Source organism: Amphibalanus amphitrite, unplaced genomic scaffold, assembly GCF_019059575.1.
Source record: "Amphibalanus amphitrite isolate SeventyFive unplaced genomic scaffold, NRLGWU_Aamphi_draft 000801F_arrow, whole genome shotgun sequence".
Taxonomy (NCBI): Eukaryota; Metazoa; Arthropoda; class Thecostraca; order Balanomorpha; family Balanidae; genus Amphibalanus; species Amphibalanus amphitrite.
In genome coordinates, this window is record NW_024882295.1 from 278,978 (window position 1) to 296,605 (window position 17,628).

General features: G+C 47.8%; 1 protein-coding gene across 1 annotated transcript in view; it reads right to left on the reverse strand.

Annotated features, from left to right (window-relative positions):
- LOC122366380 (ATP-dependent DNA/RNA helicase DHX36-like) overlaps nt 1-17,628 on the reverse strand; it is a gene marked incomplete at its 5' end in the record, with an annotated part of 57,659 nt that overhangs the window by 6,874 nt on the left and 33,157 nt on the right. Inside the window, one exon of the mRNA XM_043338588.1 lies at nt 6,709-6,806. Within this exon, the coding sequence (XP_043194523.1) occupies nt 6,709-6,806 (98 nt within the window). The remainder of the gene's footprint in view (nt 1-6,708; nt 6,807-17,628) is intronic.

Genomic DNA, 17,628 nt, shown 5'->3' on the forward strand with positions numbered 1-17,628 from the left:
CTGGCACAGGTAGAGTCCTTGTCAAAGTCTGTTTAGATCCATCGTGAGTTACACGACATTAAAGGTAGTGTGCCAGCTTTCCTGGACCGTATGGAGTTAATGGCCCAGATAAGGAGAACCGGATTTTTAGAACTTATCCATACCTTCAAAACTCATGGAAACGTCTTAAATTCTTCAAATTTTGAGTACCCCAGTGCGAAATTCGCCCCGACGGGTTGTCGGTCGTACCCCAACCACATTTCACACCACTATGAACAATAAATGCACACACTGAAATCGCTATTACCGATATGCTCATCCAATCAAGTTTCGATAAACCCGTTCATCATCATCTCCTGCGGTTTCGAACACGCCTGTTAGGTGGTGCGGTAGACCGCGCCCAAAGCCAGGGCCCCGGTAACGTGAGGTAGCCGAGTCGGGGCAGCGTGCGCTGACCCAAGCCGGGGCCGCGCGTCCTCCCGGTGTCATGTGATAGCCCGGGGCTGCCCGCGGGGATGCGGTAGACCGCGCCCAAAGCTGCGGCCCCGGCTTGGGTCAGCGCACGCTGCCCCGACTCGGCTACCTCACGTTACCGGGGCCCTGGCTCTGGGCGCGGCTTCTGCTCATACTTTGTGGTGCGGTGGTGGTGCGTCGGGCCGCGCGCTCTGACTTCGGCCAAGAAAAATGCGTCAGCTGATCATTGTCATTTCTGCCACTTGCGTGTGGTGAAATGGGGTCATAACTTAAGAGACGGCTTTTTCATATCAATTATTTTACATAAAATTATATTTCAAACCATAAATAATGTTCGACAGCCAAATAAAAGAAACAATACCAATACAGGCTTACAGTTTAAGGCTCGACATTGTGTTGTCTACGAGTAGACAGCTGATAACTCATTCCCGTACGTCGTAACTCTATAATGACCTTTGCTTATTGTCACATGTGCGCCGCATTCGCGATTGTTGCCGACGCCTGTTTGCAGGTCAGCCCACTACAGTTGTTATACATATCGAAAAACCGATAAACTTTTAGGCGAAAAAGGCACTATTCCAGGCCCATTTTTGATTTTCTTTGCGATATTAGGTAAAAACAGAAGCTTCTTATCCTAGGAAAAATAAAATGGGAAATCTTTCAAAGGTGGCACACTACCTTTAAGTGCAAGGGATAGTTTGTAGCTTCCGTCCCGATGAACATATTCATGACGACACATGACAAAACATAACGATTGATGATCACGCATGCCATTAGCGACTACAAACTTCGACAGTCCAATATCTATCACAAGATGAGTGAATAACTCGAAAGGTGCGCCACGAACGCTGCTAAATGGCACGTCTGGTAGTATTTCAAACATAGCGAGCATTCCAATACTCCACTGACACCTTGAAGACGCGGCACCATCATTTGTTTCGAAAACTTCTGCTTGACTGCCAACCGCTGGCCATTACTTTCACTTAGAGCGCATACCCCCGAGGTTCTCCAGAAACGTCTCCTATATATCCACGCTCCTTCAAAGCGTACTCACTACTCATGTTAGCTGGCTGCTGAAAAGCGATACACAAACTAAAATCGCAGTACCTAACGTCTCATCAAACTGTCAGCATCTATTTAAACTTTGAACACCATCTCCAACTACCAGCAACCTCAGAGCCAGAGAAAGCCTTCTCAGACCACCAGAACTTCTCCGCACCCTCACTCAGACAGAGCCGACCCATCTCATGACCCCTGCCCGGTGCACCCCCGCCTCCATCAGACGGCCGGAAGCCGCCGTCCAAACGGTCGTGACCCGGCCGGAGTGGATCCATCTGCCGTGAACTTGGAGCACAACGGGCCCATGGTCTACAGCTGTGTCTGAGGAAGGCGGGCAGGCACCGCCTTCGTCGGTAGTCCGGCTGAACCCAGACGGATTTAATCCCGCTGCTTATTAGCGCCGCCGAGGTAGACAGAAGGTGGTGGGAGTTCGGTGGAATCTGAATTGGGTGTGGTTGAGACATGACGGAAAAGGGAGGACGGTTACGCTTTGATGTGGTCTGCAACCCAACACAGTTTATCCCGGCGGATTGAGCCGGAATATAACCTCCATTGATCAAAGCATGATCCAATGCTGGGGTGAGCTGTGCAATGTGCATGCTAGCTGAGCTGCTCAGACATCTAGTTCAAAATCGACTGCAATTGACGGCAATACCAAATATTTACGTCTGGGGAAATCAAAATGGAAACTATGAAGGTGAGCCAATCATGAGTAATGGCATCCACAGTAAAAATGAAAATGCATGACTTCATTCAATCAAAATGAATGATAAATTTATGAACAGCGGATGGATATGTACTATCCGCAATTCATCAAACTTTGAGATCCTTTTGAGAAACAAAATACCGGACAACTTCAGCTAAAAAGAACGAGACAAACCCAACCTTTTACCGGCTGCCCCTGCCATTAGCAACGCTAGTCGCCGCGCCGTCATGGCCCATTCCGCCCGTCACTCTACCGTTCCCCCACGTCACCCGCAGTCACTCTACTTTTACCCCCCACGTCAGCGCCCGTCAGCGCACCACCTTCTCCATTACGGCGCGTCCGGCGATGACCGGGAATAGACGGACGATCCGGCACGGTACGGTCGCCAACGAGTCCCCTGGGAGTCCCGCTGAACGCTGTCCCGCTCAGCACACCGCTCAGCGCGCCCGCTGTCCATCGCCGTCGGAGAGGAGCGCGCAGGAATTGTCTCACGGCAGACCGTTTCTGCGCCGCAATCGTCTCACGGCAGAAGACTTCTGCGCCGCAATCGACGTCGGGCGCCTCAGCGGTCAGTAAGGCTGACACGAGGAAATGGGGAAGCAGTGACGGTCAGTGCCCCGCGGGGACACTGGGTCAGTCAGTCGAGCTGGATCGCCTCAGCTAAGGTCGGCAGACTGACCGTGTCTGTAAGAAAGATTTGAGCGAGACCATACAATAAGGCCCTGATCGGCTGATCGAATCGAATCTGCGTGCTGACCAGTAGCGGCGGAACACCTTCAATTAAGGGGGGCACCGCCGACTTTTGGTCTCATTCTTTCCATGCAACGCCCATAGGGCTAATGTTAACCTTCCAGGCGGTGGGGGGGGGGCATTTTTTTGCCCCCCCCTTTAGTTTTTTCGATATATCTCGAGAACCGCTGCGCCGATCGTCACCAAACTTTCAGTACCCTCCCGGGAGTAGCTAGCGCACATGGTGACCAAAAATTTTTCCAAAGGCTATGATAGGTTGGCCGCTAATGACGTCAGAGTGACGTCATTTTTGCCATTTTCGACCCAAAAAAAGGTTTCGCGGGAAGAGCTGTCAGGCCTACAGCTTTAGAGATACAGAAAAATGATTCAGACATAAAAGGTGTGGAATCAAGAGGGCTACAAAACTGCTATTTCGGTTTTTCGAATTTTTTGGATTTTGACCCCCAAAAATCAAAAAATAGATTTTTTGAAAATAATAGCCGAAAAATCCAAAAAGTTTTTTGAATTTCGAAAAACCGGAATATATGTGATAGTCCTCACCGCCTTCTATCTACATACCAAGTTTGAGATCAATACCTCTTTTTTTGGCCAAGTTATAGCGAAAAAACTGTTCAAAATTGATGACGTCAAATTTTCAAACTCAATTTTTAGCAATTATAGACCTCGTAGCGCAAAACAAAGACCACCATTAGACTCCCCGTGACGAGCTGCATCGAATCGATACCCATTTAATGCAAAAATATCAACTTTGAAATTTGACCTTTTTTGACCTGACCTTGACCTGACCTCCACCAGAAAGTGACCTAAACCGTACCTGATGGTCTTATAACCAATACCATTGAGTTGGAAATGAAAAACTGGCCATAAAACATGCATCGCACAACCTTAGTAAAGTTGGGTTCATGTGGTGACCCTTGGTGACCTTTGGTGACCTGACCTGTGACCTGACCTGGTATGACCAGTGACCTCTAATAGCAACATATGTACTAGAAAACTGGCGCCTTATCGCTGATTTTCGACAAAATGCGTTTTACTCGGTGTTATAGCGCTTTCCATAGAAGCCCCGTGAACGGTGAAACATTTTATCTTTGACCTGACCTGTGACGTCATCGGTGACCCCGAGGTCAATGAAATTTGTTTTCCGTGGACAAATTTGACAGGGCTATCGAACGCCGTTTGAATTTTCCGGATCCGTCCAGTAGTTTCGGAGATACGAGGGGGGGCAAAAAAATGCCCCCCCCCCCACCCCCACCGCGCGGAAGGTGGCTGGTAGGCCCACCGCCTGCCGGGTTAAAATGCCAAAATAAAAGGGGGGCACGGCGCCCCGGTGCCCTCCCCGTTCCGCCGCCTATGGTGCTGACATTATGAACAACAATAAGAACGCCATTTCTGAGGACAATAATGAACAAAAATATTATATACCACGCATCATTCGTGATAACCTGACCTTTGTATCCCGTACACTAATTGGGTGGACAGCATCACAACAAACCAATCAGTCAGTACGCAACTGTCCGAACGTCCTTCCGGCCGATCATACGAGCGGAGCTCGACATCGCAAACGAGCCCTCATCAGTACCAGCGTCAGTGGAGAGCCACGGAGAATATCCCGCTAGCAGCTAGCATTAGTGGCCCGCGCATGCTGCTCATCAGACCGACATCCGTCGCTCCGCTCCCCCGCCAGGGAGAGGCCCGTCGGCGGCGGCTCAATCAGGGAACACTTCCGGCCGGCCAGATAACCAGATAACTGGCGGAGAGGCATTGATCAGTAGCTGCGGACGGGCTAGTTACCGGAGCGGACTGCGGAGCGGAGGCTAGTTATCGGCGCGGACTGAGAAGCGGAGGCTAGTTACCGGCGCGGACTGCCGAGCGGAGGTTAGTTACCAGCGCGGACTGAGGAGCAGACGGCTAGTTACCGGCGCGGACTGCGGAATCGCTGAATGGTAACAATGTCTCACAGAATATCGAGCAATGGTGTGCTTTGGGACTGAATATCGCGCTGGGGGTGTGCTTTGGGGCCGAATCTCTGTCCGTACAAAACGTAGTGCTTTCCTAGTAACGAGGACAACGTCTCAAAGACTATCTTTCCATTGGGGCGAGTCTCCTGTTGAGATGCTCCAGTAATGGCTCTCCACTCTGAAGCAGCAATAATGACGAACACGCTAATGAGGAGAGACGACTGTTCAAATGTTTGAGCTATAAATGTCAAGGAATGTTGATTGCTGAATGGCAGATATGCGGATGCTCTTTCTTTTCTCGTCAGTTATCCAGCGAAAATTGAACGGAGAATCGAGCGCCTGACAATGAAGTGAAAACAAATGTTCACGACCAAGGTCCGTAACCAAACGTAGCTTTGCCCTAATAATCTGAATAATAATCCTACACCTAGCTAGACTCCATACTCCAACAAGTGTCCGCCTTAGATCTCTCCCAGAGCTAGCCGCCCAGAACTCAGTCACCTACCATGAACCCGACTCCCATACACTGAAACATAACCAACTCCCATTTCCTGCACGCCGTAAATTGTTCCCGAGTTCCAGTTCCATCAGCGACTGGGCTTCAGTCGACGTGTGTGTAATTTAGCTAATCCTGCAGCTCATATATCCGGAACGGCTCGAGTTCCTGGCCCGCTCACCGGCAGTTTGTTCTCGGAGAATGACGGACCGAGTTCATCAGCCCGCCGCGGGCAGCAGATGTCGGTGACCTATGTCCAGAACACCGCAGAGTCGCAACGGTGACCGGTGCGGCCAGCGGTAAAAGTTCCTAAACTCGCTGCCAAGTATATAACGTTTAAGACTGCAAGTTGGATAATTAAAATGATGATGGTGCCATAAAATAGACACAGCCGAGAGTTCATCTAGTGACCGGACGGCAACACACGGAGATTACGAAATCCCTATGAGATCAAATGTCTCCGAAATGCAATTATATCGACAGCACCGATGCTATCCATGCCAGCCGCTCAATTTGACGCCATGGTGCATAATGTCCTGCCACCGGGATATAGCCGAATCATCCAACCAATGACAATCTCGCTCCACATTCCAAACTTGATGGCACGACATCCCTCCTGCCATTGCTCTCCCCGCATGGGGAGTAAATCCTGAATCCCATTCGAATCGAGTCTAGTATTCAAACTGTCTGAAGTCAACCGGACTCTGCCTGCCCCCAGAGTTGGTACAGGAAGCCGGCTCCGATGTCTGCCCTCACGGCAGGCGACTTTTCCTGCCGTTCCGCTCCGCACTGCCCCGGCGGACGTCCGCTCGCTGTGCGGGGTCCGCGCGGGCGTAGTCTTTGTCAACGCGACCACAGCGGCGCGGCGGAGACAAAAACGACGCGCCACCGTCGCGCCGGTTTGCCTGACGCGCGCCCCGGCCGGAACCTGAGACGGTTTTTGTTAGCAATCTGGGCAATGTGGGTGGCTTTTTAGCTCGGAGCGGCGCGAGAAAAACTGGGAGGTCGTGTTGGTTGGTCTTTAGCCGACGTGGCCATATTATCTGAATTAGTGGTGATATGAAGCAGCCGACAAAACATAACGGATTGTGGAGCACCAAGCTTGCTGAAACATTATGTCTTTTGTTTAATTAGGAAAAGTTCAGTAGCCTAAAACTGAACCAAACTCCATGTCTCATTTTGATCCCCAGAAAGTGAGTGTAGTCTGAGTTCAACTATGACGTCACTTCTCACGTGAGCACGCAGTGTTCGTGGGGCGTAAGCGCGCATAGGACATCACTACTCACCTGAGCACGTCGCGTTCGTGCGAGGGTCGCTGCCAGTCAGTCTGACCAGGGTCGGACAAACGGTGACCGATGATGGCATCCAGCTCTGAGCGCAGACTCTGAAACGGAATACGAATATTGTGGTCACCAGTTATCACATAATTCCAGCTTCAGCCGGAGGCTCTCCAACATAATACGGGCATTGTGGTCACCTGTCGCCAAGTCGCCACACATTCTCAGCTGCGATTGCAAGCTCTGCATTCTGCAACAGAATACGAGAAGTGCGGTCACCAGCCACCATTCATTTCTAACACAGGGTGGCGACTGGCAAAACAAGAATGGAACGAGATAGCGCAATTCATTTGAATGTTGTGGAAAATTAAAATACATTGCCATCTAGGTTTAGTGAGCAAATGAAAATACATTACCGCCACGCGAAGACGGTCATATGAATAAAGCGGACTGGATATTTGGTACAAACGAAAACAAGTATGCTGGAGTAAAAACGTTGTTTGCTGTAAGCAGTAAAGAGTTTACAAACGCCTGTCAAGGCTTGTGAAATGCATGTTAGACACGAGTCGGTACTTGGATAACTGGAAGGTTTTGACTATGCATTCCTGGAAGAAATTTTTGAACTGTTCGACACAACCTATAAGGCGGTCGAAACTGTGGAGATTGATTAATCTCTGGAGAAGGGTTAATCTCATTAAGTTGGGGTAAAAATAATATATTCGAGAAGCCACCAACTCACCATAAAATCATTGAATCATAAATGTAAAAACCAAGGCATCTGATCCCAGATGTGATGCAGAATACCGCGCAGTTCAGCCCCGAATACTTAGGCTATTCTTTCCTCTGTCAGGTCTCTTTCCTGCCGCGGCCGAAATGGCTCCTGAGAGGCCGACTGACACTTGGCCGGGTGTCCTGTAAAGCCGCTGTCACTCGCCGACCCCGCGGGGAACGACCGGCGTGTCAGGAATCCGCTGACCCCCCCCCCCCCCCTGCCGCCTAGGAGTGACCCGCCCCTCCCCGTCCCCAGCCTGTACCGCATCTTTCCCAGAGGTGCCGCCGAACGACAGTTAAGAGGGGGGGGGTGACATAATGGGTCAGGGCAGAATGATGCTGCCATTTGGTCCTTTTCACAGAAATAGGTCTGCCATTTTGAAGTAGAGCTGACATAATTTCTCGGTAATTTTACTATATTAGTTTCGTATACCACCGTATATATATATACCGTATATATATATATATATATATATATATATATATATATATATATATATATATATATATATATATATATATATATATATATATAATATATATAGTTGGTAAGGTGCTCAAAATATCAGTGACACTCATATAATCATATTTTATCTTTCGACGCGTTTCGATTGTATTTTCACAATCATTTTCAAGATCTACATTATATGTTGATATAACACTGCCTATAGCTATTTCAAGTTACAGAGTCGCTTGAGATATAGCACTATTTAAATTATCATAAAACATGTGACTGACAGTATTCGAAACCTTCGTTTTTGCTAAATGTCTCTCGCATAATAGTTACGCTAGGGATACAGTTCACGATATATAGCACTATTTAAATTATCATAAAACATGTGACTGACAGTATTCCCATACGCCGAGATATCCCTTTAGCATTATCCTAGCCGTGCGGGAAACATTTGCACGTGATCTTTCCTGCACTGTTTTCCGGCACGGGTTGATGACCTACAGTTCTGGTGATTTTTTGATAAAACTCTTAAAAAAGGTGATTTCAATAATTAAATTGTGAGTTTCTGAATAGATATTAAACGACGTATGGGAAATATCTTACTGAACTTGCTCTGGGAAGAAAAATGGAAACCTCGGTCTTCAAAAAATCTCCGGCACTCGGCTACGCCTCGTGCCTACAATTTTTTAAAGACCTCGGTTTCCATTTTTCTTTCCCAGAGCCGTTCAGTAATATATATTCGAAACCTTCGTTTTTGCTAAATGTCTCTCGCATAATAGTTACGCTAGGGATACCCGAAGGTTGTTTCTTCATTAGACAAACACTATTCTTTAGAATTGTGTTTTTCTATTGAAAAACAAACTGAGGGTGTTTCCATTTCGGGATAGGATTCGTGTTTGGTGCAGCGAATTGGGGCACCTTGCACCGTTTGCACACGAACCGATAGATTTTGATTAAATTTTCAGGGCAGCTGCCCCCACAGATTATCTACCACGAAACACCCTCAGCTAAGAACATAATTATTTTTCTTGCACGTGGCACGTGCACGTGTTTTAGGCCCATAGGCTTCAACATTAGGTGGATTTTCGGCATCGCATTTCTCGCAGACGGGTGCTTGTAATGCGATGGGCTTCTATGTGCTGGGTGGCCGCCCCGGCATCTACCATGAGCCGGCGGCGCCGTTTCGGGCAGCTTCGGGAAGGGGGTGCAAATTGCACGTGCAGCCGCCATTGGTTTAACGTTACGAAATGTGCCAAAACGGGTTTTCTCGATTTGCTCAAAATCGGCTCCATAGATTTTCTTTGTTTTTTGAGTACCGGTAGTCGGTCAGTAGGTTCGTTCGTCAATGTCAATCGCTTGAAATATAATTACCTTTTTTGCACGTGGCACGCGCACAAATCTTCACGTCTTAAGTCAATGGGATTTCTTGAAAAAATTACTTAAATCAATTTTGCTCAAAATTTCCACGTTAGATGTTAAAAATGTTTCAGTATGATATGCACCCACATGTCGCCTACCAGGTGGCATAGGCCATATATGGGGCGATTGAAATGCACGTGCACGCCCCGCACTTGTTTGAGGGGACCACCTCCGTGAAAATTTGACCACTGCTGGTATGATGGCCTGTGCCGCGCAAACAATACGTGCCAGCGGAACCAATCGAGGCCAGTCGTCAAGGGGATGCTCTAGGATAGTTGTACACCTCATCACGTGGTGCACGTGTTTTCGCACGTGCGCCACATGGGTATAGCATTTTGGGATAGGTAGCCATTGGTGCATAATTATGCTCAGGTGATAACCTCACTGCATGGGTTTGAGCCAGAGTTCCAAGTCGGTTGCGATAATGACCATTGGTGTTGGGTCTACTACGTGTCAAACACGTGGCCGCCCGGGGTTCTCCATTCCGGAGATATTGTGACCGATAGTGAGGTAAGCCCTAATTTAAAGATTGGCCAAGTTTGATCGGCCGCTGGGAGACAATGGAGGCGCATCCGAAAGTCTACCCATGGGCACTGAAGACCCCTTTCATCTGGTACAAAAGGATGGTCGCTTTATGTCTTTAGGCCACACGTGGCACGTGGCACCCCACCTCGAGTGACCATGTGCACTCTCAATGTAAGGCGTTTTGGCCATAACTTTGCCATTTATGGGCCGATTTCGACGAAAATTGCAACATTGATGCATTAAAATGACCTGTGTCACAACCGGCGCTACGAATACAACAAACTCATGTGCGTCGTTTTGGTCTCTAGTGCGCCACTTAACCCACGCCCCACTGGGGTCTGCGTATAACACGCCCTACTGGGGGGGGGGGGGGCTATTCATAGCCCCCCCTCCTAACTCCGAAACTACTGGGCCGATCGTCAAAATTCAAACGGCGTCTGATAGCCCCGGAAAAACTGTCGAGCGAAACCTAATTTCATTGACCTTGAGGTCACCGATGACGTCACAGGTCAGGTCAAAGTAAAAATTATTAGCATTTTGATTTGTTCACGTTTTGGGCTCTGGCCGCCGTCTTACAAGTCAGATCAGGCTCATGTCCTTTGTCAAATCACACAGCTTTTATCCAGCAGAGAAGAGTCAGTTCCCTTTTATCCAGTGGAGTGTAATTCGGATACACCTCAGTAGGGCGGTTTTAATGGCACCAACATCAGGCTCTAGTGCGGCCTTTTCATGTTGATGGTACTCTCCTGCGTTAAACGGACGTCTTGGCACTTTACGAGGCTGCGTCAGGCGGGGCTGAGGCTGGGGAATGGTTGCTGCGCCGTGTGAGGTTATGTAAAGCTCCAGTAAATCCCCGCTGAAGTGTGAAGCCGCGGTGTTCTGCGCCGAAGTGGGTTAGTGGATGAGGCTGAGCGTGGGCTGGGCGGGAGTCGGGTGAGACAGGCACCCTCGGATTGCGCTCTCAGGATGTGAGGGTGGCAGGTTATGGCTTTATGTAGTAATATCGGACTCTTGGGTGATAGATGTAGTGCTCCGACTGTGGTAGGACTCGCCATGTATCCTCATCGTATAAATATAAAGAAACAAACACATTGATAGAAACATGCATTCTAGATTGATCTTGATGGTTTATGAGATAAGTTTCCATGGGATCAAAATGACCTTTGCAGTCGGCGCGCCCTAAAGCCCCAATAAACTACAAGAGATAAGTTTCCATATGAGCTTATTTGGTTATACGGCTCGAGCAATGTGTGATGACTCCAATCAGGAAATGTAAATCGTAGAAGTTCAAAGTACCCGTTACGTATAAAGCTGCTCTTTATAGCTTCCCGTTTGAGATTCCTTTGGAGAAATTCCAACATTTCCCGTTCCTTTGCTTGCATTTTTGCTCGTTGTAAATTCCTTTTTTCGGACATGCCTTTCTCCGTTGGACCGTCCCCTAGAAGCATGGTCTGCCAGAGTTCCTTGGTCATTTGTCCCGGGCCGAGCAATACGTTTTCATTGCGTCTGGTTTTATCTTGTTTTTAGTGGTGGTCGGATGGTCGCGATGCGCGCGTTCCATTTGTTGTCGGCGAGTAATCTTGTGTTTGATCGGGATGAAACTGGGTGAGTGATGGACCTGACGAGTCTGCCGACAGGAAAAGGGGTAGGGAAAGCTCCATAGGTCAGAGAGAAGCGTTCTTTTGAAGTGCCGTTTTCGTTGAGAAGTGCGAAGGTGGGCTTCAGTGAGCTGTGACGTTTCTGGTTTGCAGATGGGGCTGATGAGTTTAAAAGCAAACGAGAAAATGTCGATGAATGGGTTTGATGCCCAGTCTGTGCTGCTGCTACTTTTGCCCTGTGGTCTGGCGAGTCCTTGGGTCGTGATTCTGGCTCTTCCAGTGGTGTCCTGTGTTGCTGGTAGTAGAGTTCAGCTCTTGGCCTTGGCGCTGCTGCGAGAGACTCTTGCGCTGCTTCGTTCCGGGTCTTCGCAACGCCAATTAGTTAGTGATGGCAATGAGTCGTGACCAAGTCCTGTTCTTTTGCTTTACCTTTCGCATTTGACCCAGTCTTGGGTTTCCATTTCCGGAAATATTGGCCAAACATACACCTTCCCGGAAACATTTCCGAGGCAACACTTTCACCTAATTAATAATAATTATTTCACCAGTGCAACATAGTCCCTGATGAGTGTGCTTGCTCACTGCTCAATGCTATTGAAGCTGGCAAATAGTTTCATCGGATGGGTGATCTTTGACAGTAGTTCGAACTTTCAGCATTTGTTTACCTCGGTTCCTGCTACCCTACCCGTCTCCCTGTCTCCCAGCCCACCACTTTGTCCGTCCCACTGTCGCTGTCGGCTGTCCTGTCCGCTCCCCCACTGTCCGCTGACTACTGTCCGCTGTCCTGTCCGCTCCCGCTGTCCGCGGACACCCGATGATCGATGTGCGGCCCTCTCGGAGCCCCGGGGGTGGGTGTGTGTGCTCAGTCGGTCCGTCCCGAACCGATCGGTCTTCCGGGCGGGCGCCGATCGAAGAACGGACCGTGAAGGTCGTCTTGGTGTGAAAACATGGCCGGATTCCCTGTGTGGGCACTAGACAGTGGACACAGAGCTCTGGAGATCCCAATGTATCGGTCACTTGAACGATGAATGGAAGTATTGAAACTAATTAAATTTTGGGGAATGCTAAGAGCCATGTGTGGCTTTTTCGTCTGGGTTCATGAATGCCGTTGCAAAGAGAGTAAAGGCAATAGAAACTTTACTCATCAGGCCTTATCAACGGCCTTACAGGTCTATTATCTACTAAAATTTATTTCTATTCTACTAAAATTTAAAGTGATTCGCAATGTCCCTGATATGAACTTCATATTTTATATCGCAAATTTAGATGTACGCTTGATTTTGGGCTGGTGCGATCAAGCCACTATCTTCATCCGTCAACAGCGAAGCCTATGCGACGCCGCTGTGATCCGCGTTCCGATCCTGATTTTATTGCCCGGCTGTCGACAAAGGCTTGTGATTTATTGGCTATGGACGGCGCCCCGTCCCTCCCCTATCCGTGGTGGAACGGTGGTGGGAGTATGATCGAGCCGTCAGTGCCCCGCCATAGTGCGAGTGGGATGTGGGGGAGGGGCGGGGGGAGTGGCAATGAATGCGGGGATGGGGAGGGGAGGTATTGGGGTAGGTGTGGCGAGGGAATACCGAGAGCCGAGATTGGCGGGAGCAGTGGCGGACGTAGAGAGCACCGTCGTATCTTCCTTGATTGGTATTGGATATTGGTGTTATTCATTGTTGCTCATGAAACAGGGGTGACGGGGTCATTGCCCATTCGTTTGTCTGATGCCTAGATTTGTCGAGACGTCAATATATACGTCTTAGAACATATTGAATACCTGGGAGATATTCGTGTGGCAGCATGGTAATTCCAGGAACTAACTACTCATCACATTTTAGCTCAGTACATAAGCGCCGCTGAATGAACCGGCACCTCAAATGCGGGCCTGAATGAATAGGCATCGTTAGTCGTCAAGACGTAATGAAATTACGATAATAAGTATCGGTGTGTGAGCGAGCGCTAACTCGGGGCGAATTTCCTTCTATTCATCATCAACTTGTTCGCTAATGACGAAAACGAGCCATTGCTGAGCGCTGTCCCAAGTGATTAATTTTCTAAGTTTGATATCATTTCAAAATTTGCTTTGTTGCTGGCAGACGATATGAATGGTTTGGACTTCGGTCTCATTTTGGGAATGCCTGAAATATCAATTACTCATACACAGCCTCTCTTTTTCACTTTGAAGATGCTTCATGCAGGGTTCATTTGTAGTCATTTAGGGTGACTATTGTCATAAGGTCACGACGGTCACGTAGATCTGTCGTTTCAGTTGTTATATGTACAGTTGTAATATGTTATATATATATATATATATATATATATATATATATATATATATATATATATATATATATATATATATATATATATATATCATAGATAACATGAATCTGGATTGGACACGAAATCAGCCTGATGCAGAATGGGGCCGAAATTTTTGGAATGGGGAATCGACTGTTTTTCTGTGCAAACCATCTCGTTTTGGCTACCACTTGAATGGCAATAACTTTTTTCGACATTTTGATGTTTTTTGCTTATATTTCTTTAAAAATAAATCTAAAAACGTGTTTTATTAGAGCCGTATATTGCAACATTGACAAGTGGTTCATCAGCAGAGCTAGGCAATGGTCACAAGACGCTACAACGAGTGGAGAGAGGGCGAAATAAGCAGACAACATGAAACATAATGACTAATGAGCATGTTCGCCTCACGCCTGAAAGGGTACGCTCGCCGTTTTCCGCCTTCTCCAGGCTGGGACACATCGAGTACGTGCATAGCAGCGCCGGGCAACGCAGGTGGACTTGATTTTTTTTTCCGACAGACGGGACCGGGCGCTGCTCTGCAGTGGCGGTCGTTGCACTGCTCGCACTCCACCATTGACCGGTTCGGAGTTAGTTGGTGGACGTCCACCGCAGGAACCGTCCTGTCGCCGTCAGTGATAGCTAGTGGTAGCAGTGATCCCATCAGCTGCGCCTTCCGACCAGCCATGCCTGGATGGTGCGGGCCCTCTTGTGCGGCTGCGTCTCCGTGGGCCGTCTAGAGGTCCACCGGGACTCGATTCTGGCCAACATCGCTCGTTTCCCTGGCAATGATATCGACTCTCACTGTCTCACATTGCACTCCACACCGCAACGCGAGGGCACCCGCTGAGGTGGCTGGCTGACAGTCCTCGGAGAATCCTCCAGTTCAGCATGGAGCTCTGGACGGCTGAGCTGTTGCGGAGAGAGGCGGCGAGGGCGGACTGGAGGTCGTTCAGGCAGAAGACTGTTTAGAGAACAGTTGCCTTTGGTTCATGCTACATGTCGAAGGAGCAATGAGCAGGATAGTTTGTTTTCCGTCCTTGGGCTTCCTACCTTACCACCATACGGGCGTCCTCCACGGAGCTGATCACTTCGGGTTCAGATTACATCTACGGTTGAATAGTCGCAATCGTATAAACGATCCTCTTTCTCGATGCCACTGGGCGGGCTACTGAGCAGCCGACCAGCCAATGGGTGACGGTCTTCCCTCGTCCGATTCCTCGCACTCCAGGCACGCGTCGTCTTTCTACAGTCCGATGCAGTGATTGTAGGCTCCTAGCGTCTAGTAGCCGTTGGAAGCCGGAAGGTCTAGCAGCTTCGACGTTCTTCTGGCGTAGAGGGTAAGTTCACCCGACGTGAGCCATTTTAGAGTAGTTAACGGGTCTTCTCTAGGGCTAGAGCCGTTTATACCAGTGCCTATAAGCGTGCGTCTGAGTCTGTATCTCGCCGACCGCAAAGCGCGAAAGCCTAACTCTGTACATGGCTTACTCTGGCGCTCGCTCGCTTGTTGCCCCAAAAGGCGTCTTGATGTTACTATGGTTCCAGGATCCCTGTAGCTGTATCGGTAAACTTGCAGTGCTGACGACCCATGGTGCCTCGGATCGCTGATCCGTAATGTATCCAATTCCACGGCGCCAAAATTCCATCACTTTTCAAAATTGTTAACATTCGTTTGAAAGTATAGTTACTATAGGTACCAAAGCAAGTCTTCCTCAAATTGACGGCCGGAGCTGGGCACCATGAGAGTGGACGCTTGGCTACGATTATGTGAGCATTATGCATTTTGGTGTGGCCCTTCCGAAGAGACGAGATTTTCAGCACTGAAGCCGAGGGCACTGCAGCTCCTCTCTTGTACGAGAAGAGCGCAAACATTTGAAGTCGGGCTATGCAACTTGGATGCCCCGAATGCTCCTGTTTGAAGTCAACCCTGTGTGGTAGGGTTATCATCAGATTGGAGTCTGTTTTTTTTTTTGTCGGGAAAAACACGCTTGTCGCTTGTTGTTTGTCTTCTCCGTTGTAGCGCTTCTTATTCCTTGCTTTGCTGCTTGAAGGGCTCTCCAGTCACCATTTCTTTTCCGTGTTTCCTTTTGTAATGAAAGCCATAAGCTAACAAGCGTAAATTGTAAACGAAACACAAATCAAATGCCTCAGGCTTAATCACTTCATGAATTGAAAAAATATGTTGAATCGATTCTGATTACAAATAAGAGTAAACCATAAATACTTATAGGTACTCTGATTCAATACTTCGCCAAATATAACAGTTTCAAATGTTTAAATTGGCATCGTCTAATGCAGGCTATGGTGAATTTTAGCAGCTCGATCGCGCGGACAACAAACTAAGGATCCTACTGATAAATTTTCGGCCCCATTCTGCATTTATCAGAGTTCGTGTCCAATCCAGATTCATGTTATCTATGTATATATATATATATATTCACATTGAGACAAGTTTCATTAAACAGTACTGCACTTTTTGCTTTGCTAAGTTTCTTGTTGAGTTTTTGGATCTTGTTAAAGTTATGTTTGATCACAGTTGGTAAGGTGCTCAAAATATCAGTGACACTCATATAATCATATTTTATCTTTCGACGCGTTTCGATTGTATTTTCACAATCATTTTCAAGATCTACATTATATGTTGATATAACACTGCCTATAGCTATTTCAAGTTACAGAGTCGCTTGAGATATAGCACTATTTAAATTATCATAAAACATGTGACTGACAGTATTCGAAACCTTCGTTTTTGCTAAATGTCTCTCGCATAATAGTTACGCTAGGGATACAGTTCACGATATATAGCACTATTTAAATTATCATAAAACATGTGACTGACAGTATTCCCATACGCCGAGATATCCCTTTAGCATTATCCTAGCCGTGCGGGAAACATTTGCACGTGATCTTTCCTGCACTGTTTTCCGGCACGGGTTGATGACCTACAGTTCTGGTGATTTTTTGATAAAACTCTTAAAAAAGGTGATTTCAATAATTAAATTGTGAGTTTCTGAATAGATATTAAACGACGTATGGGAAATATCTTACTGAACTTGCTCTGGGAAGAAAAATGGAAACCTCGGTCTTCAAAAAATCTCCGGCACTCGGCTACGCCTCGTGCCTACAATTTTTTAAAGACCTCGGTTTCCATTTTTCTTTCCCAGAGCCGTTCAGTAATATATATTCGAAACCTTCGTTTTTGCTAAATGTCTCTCGCATAATAGTTACGCTAGGGATACCCGAAGGTTGTTTCTTCATTAGACAAACACTATTCTTTAGAATTGTGTTTTTCTATTGAAAAACAAACTGAGGGTGTTTCCATTTCGGGATAGGATTCGTGTTTGGTGCAGCGAATTGGGGCACCTTGCACCGTTTGCACACGAACCGATAGATTTTGATTAAATTTTCAGGGCAGCTGCCCCCACAGATTATCTACCACGAAACACCCTCAGCTAAGAACATAATTATTTTTCTTGCACGTGGCACGTGCACGTGTTTTAGGCCCATAGGCTTCAACATTAGGTGGATTTTCGGCATCGCATTTCTCGCAGACGGGTGCTTGTAATGCGATGGGCTTCTATGTGCTGGGTGGCCGCCCCGGCATCTACCATGAGCCGGCGGCGCCGTTTCGGGCAGCTTCGGGAAGGGGGTGCAAATTGCACGTGCAGCCGCCATTGGTTTAACGTTACGAAATGTGCCAAAACGGGTTTTCTCGATTTGCTCAAAATCGGCTCCATAGATTTTCTTTGTTTTTTGAGTACCGGTAGTCGGTCAGTAGGTTCGTTCGTCAATGTCAATCGCTTGAAATATAATTACCTTTTTTGCACGTGGCACGCGCACAAATCTTCACGTCTTAAGTCAATGGGA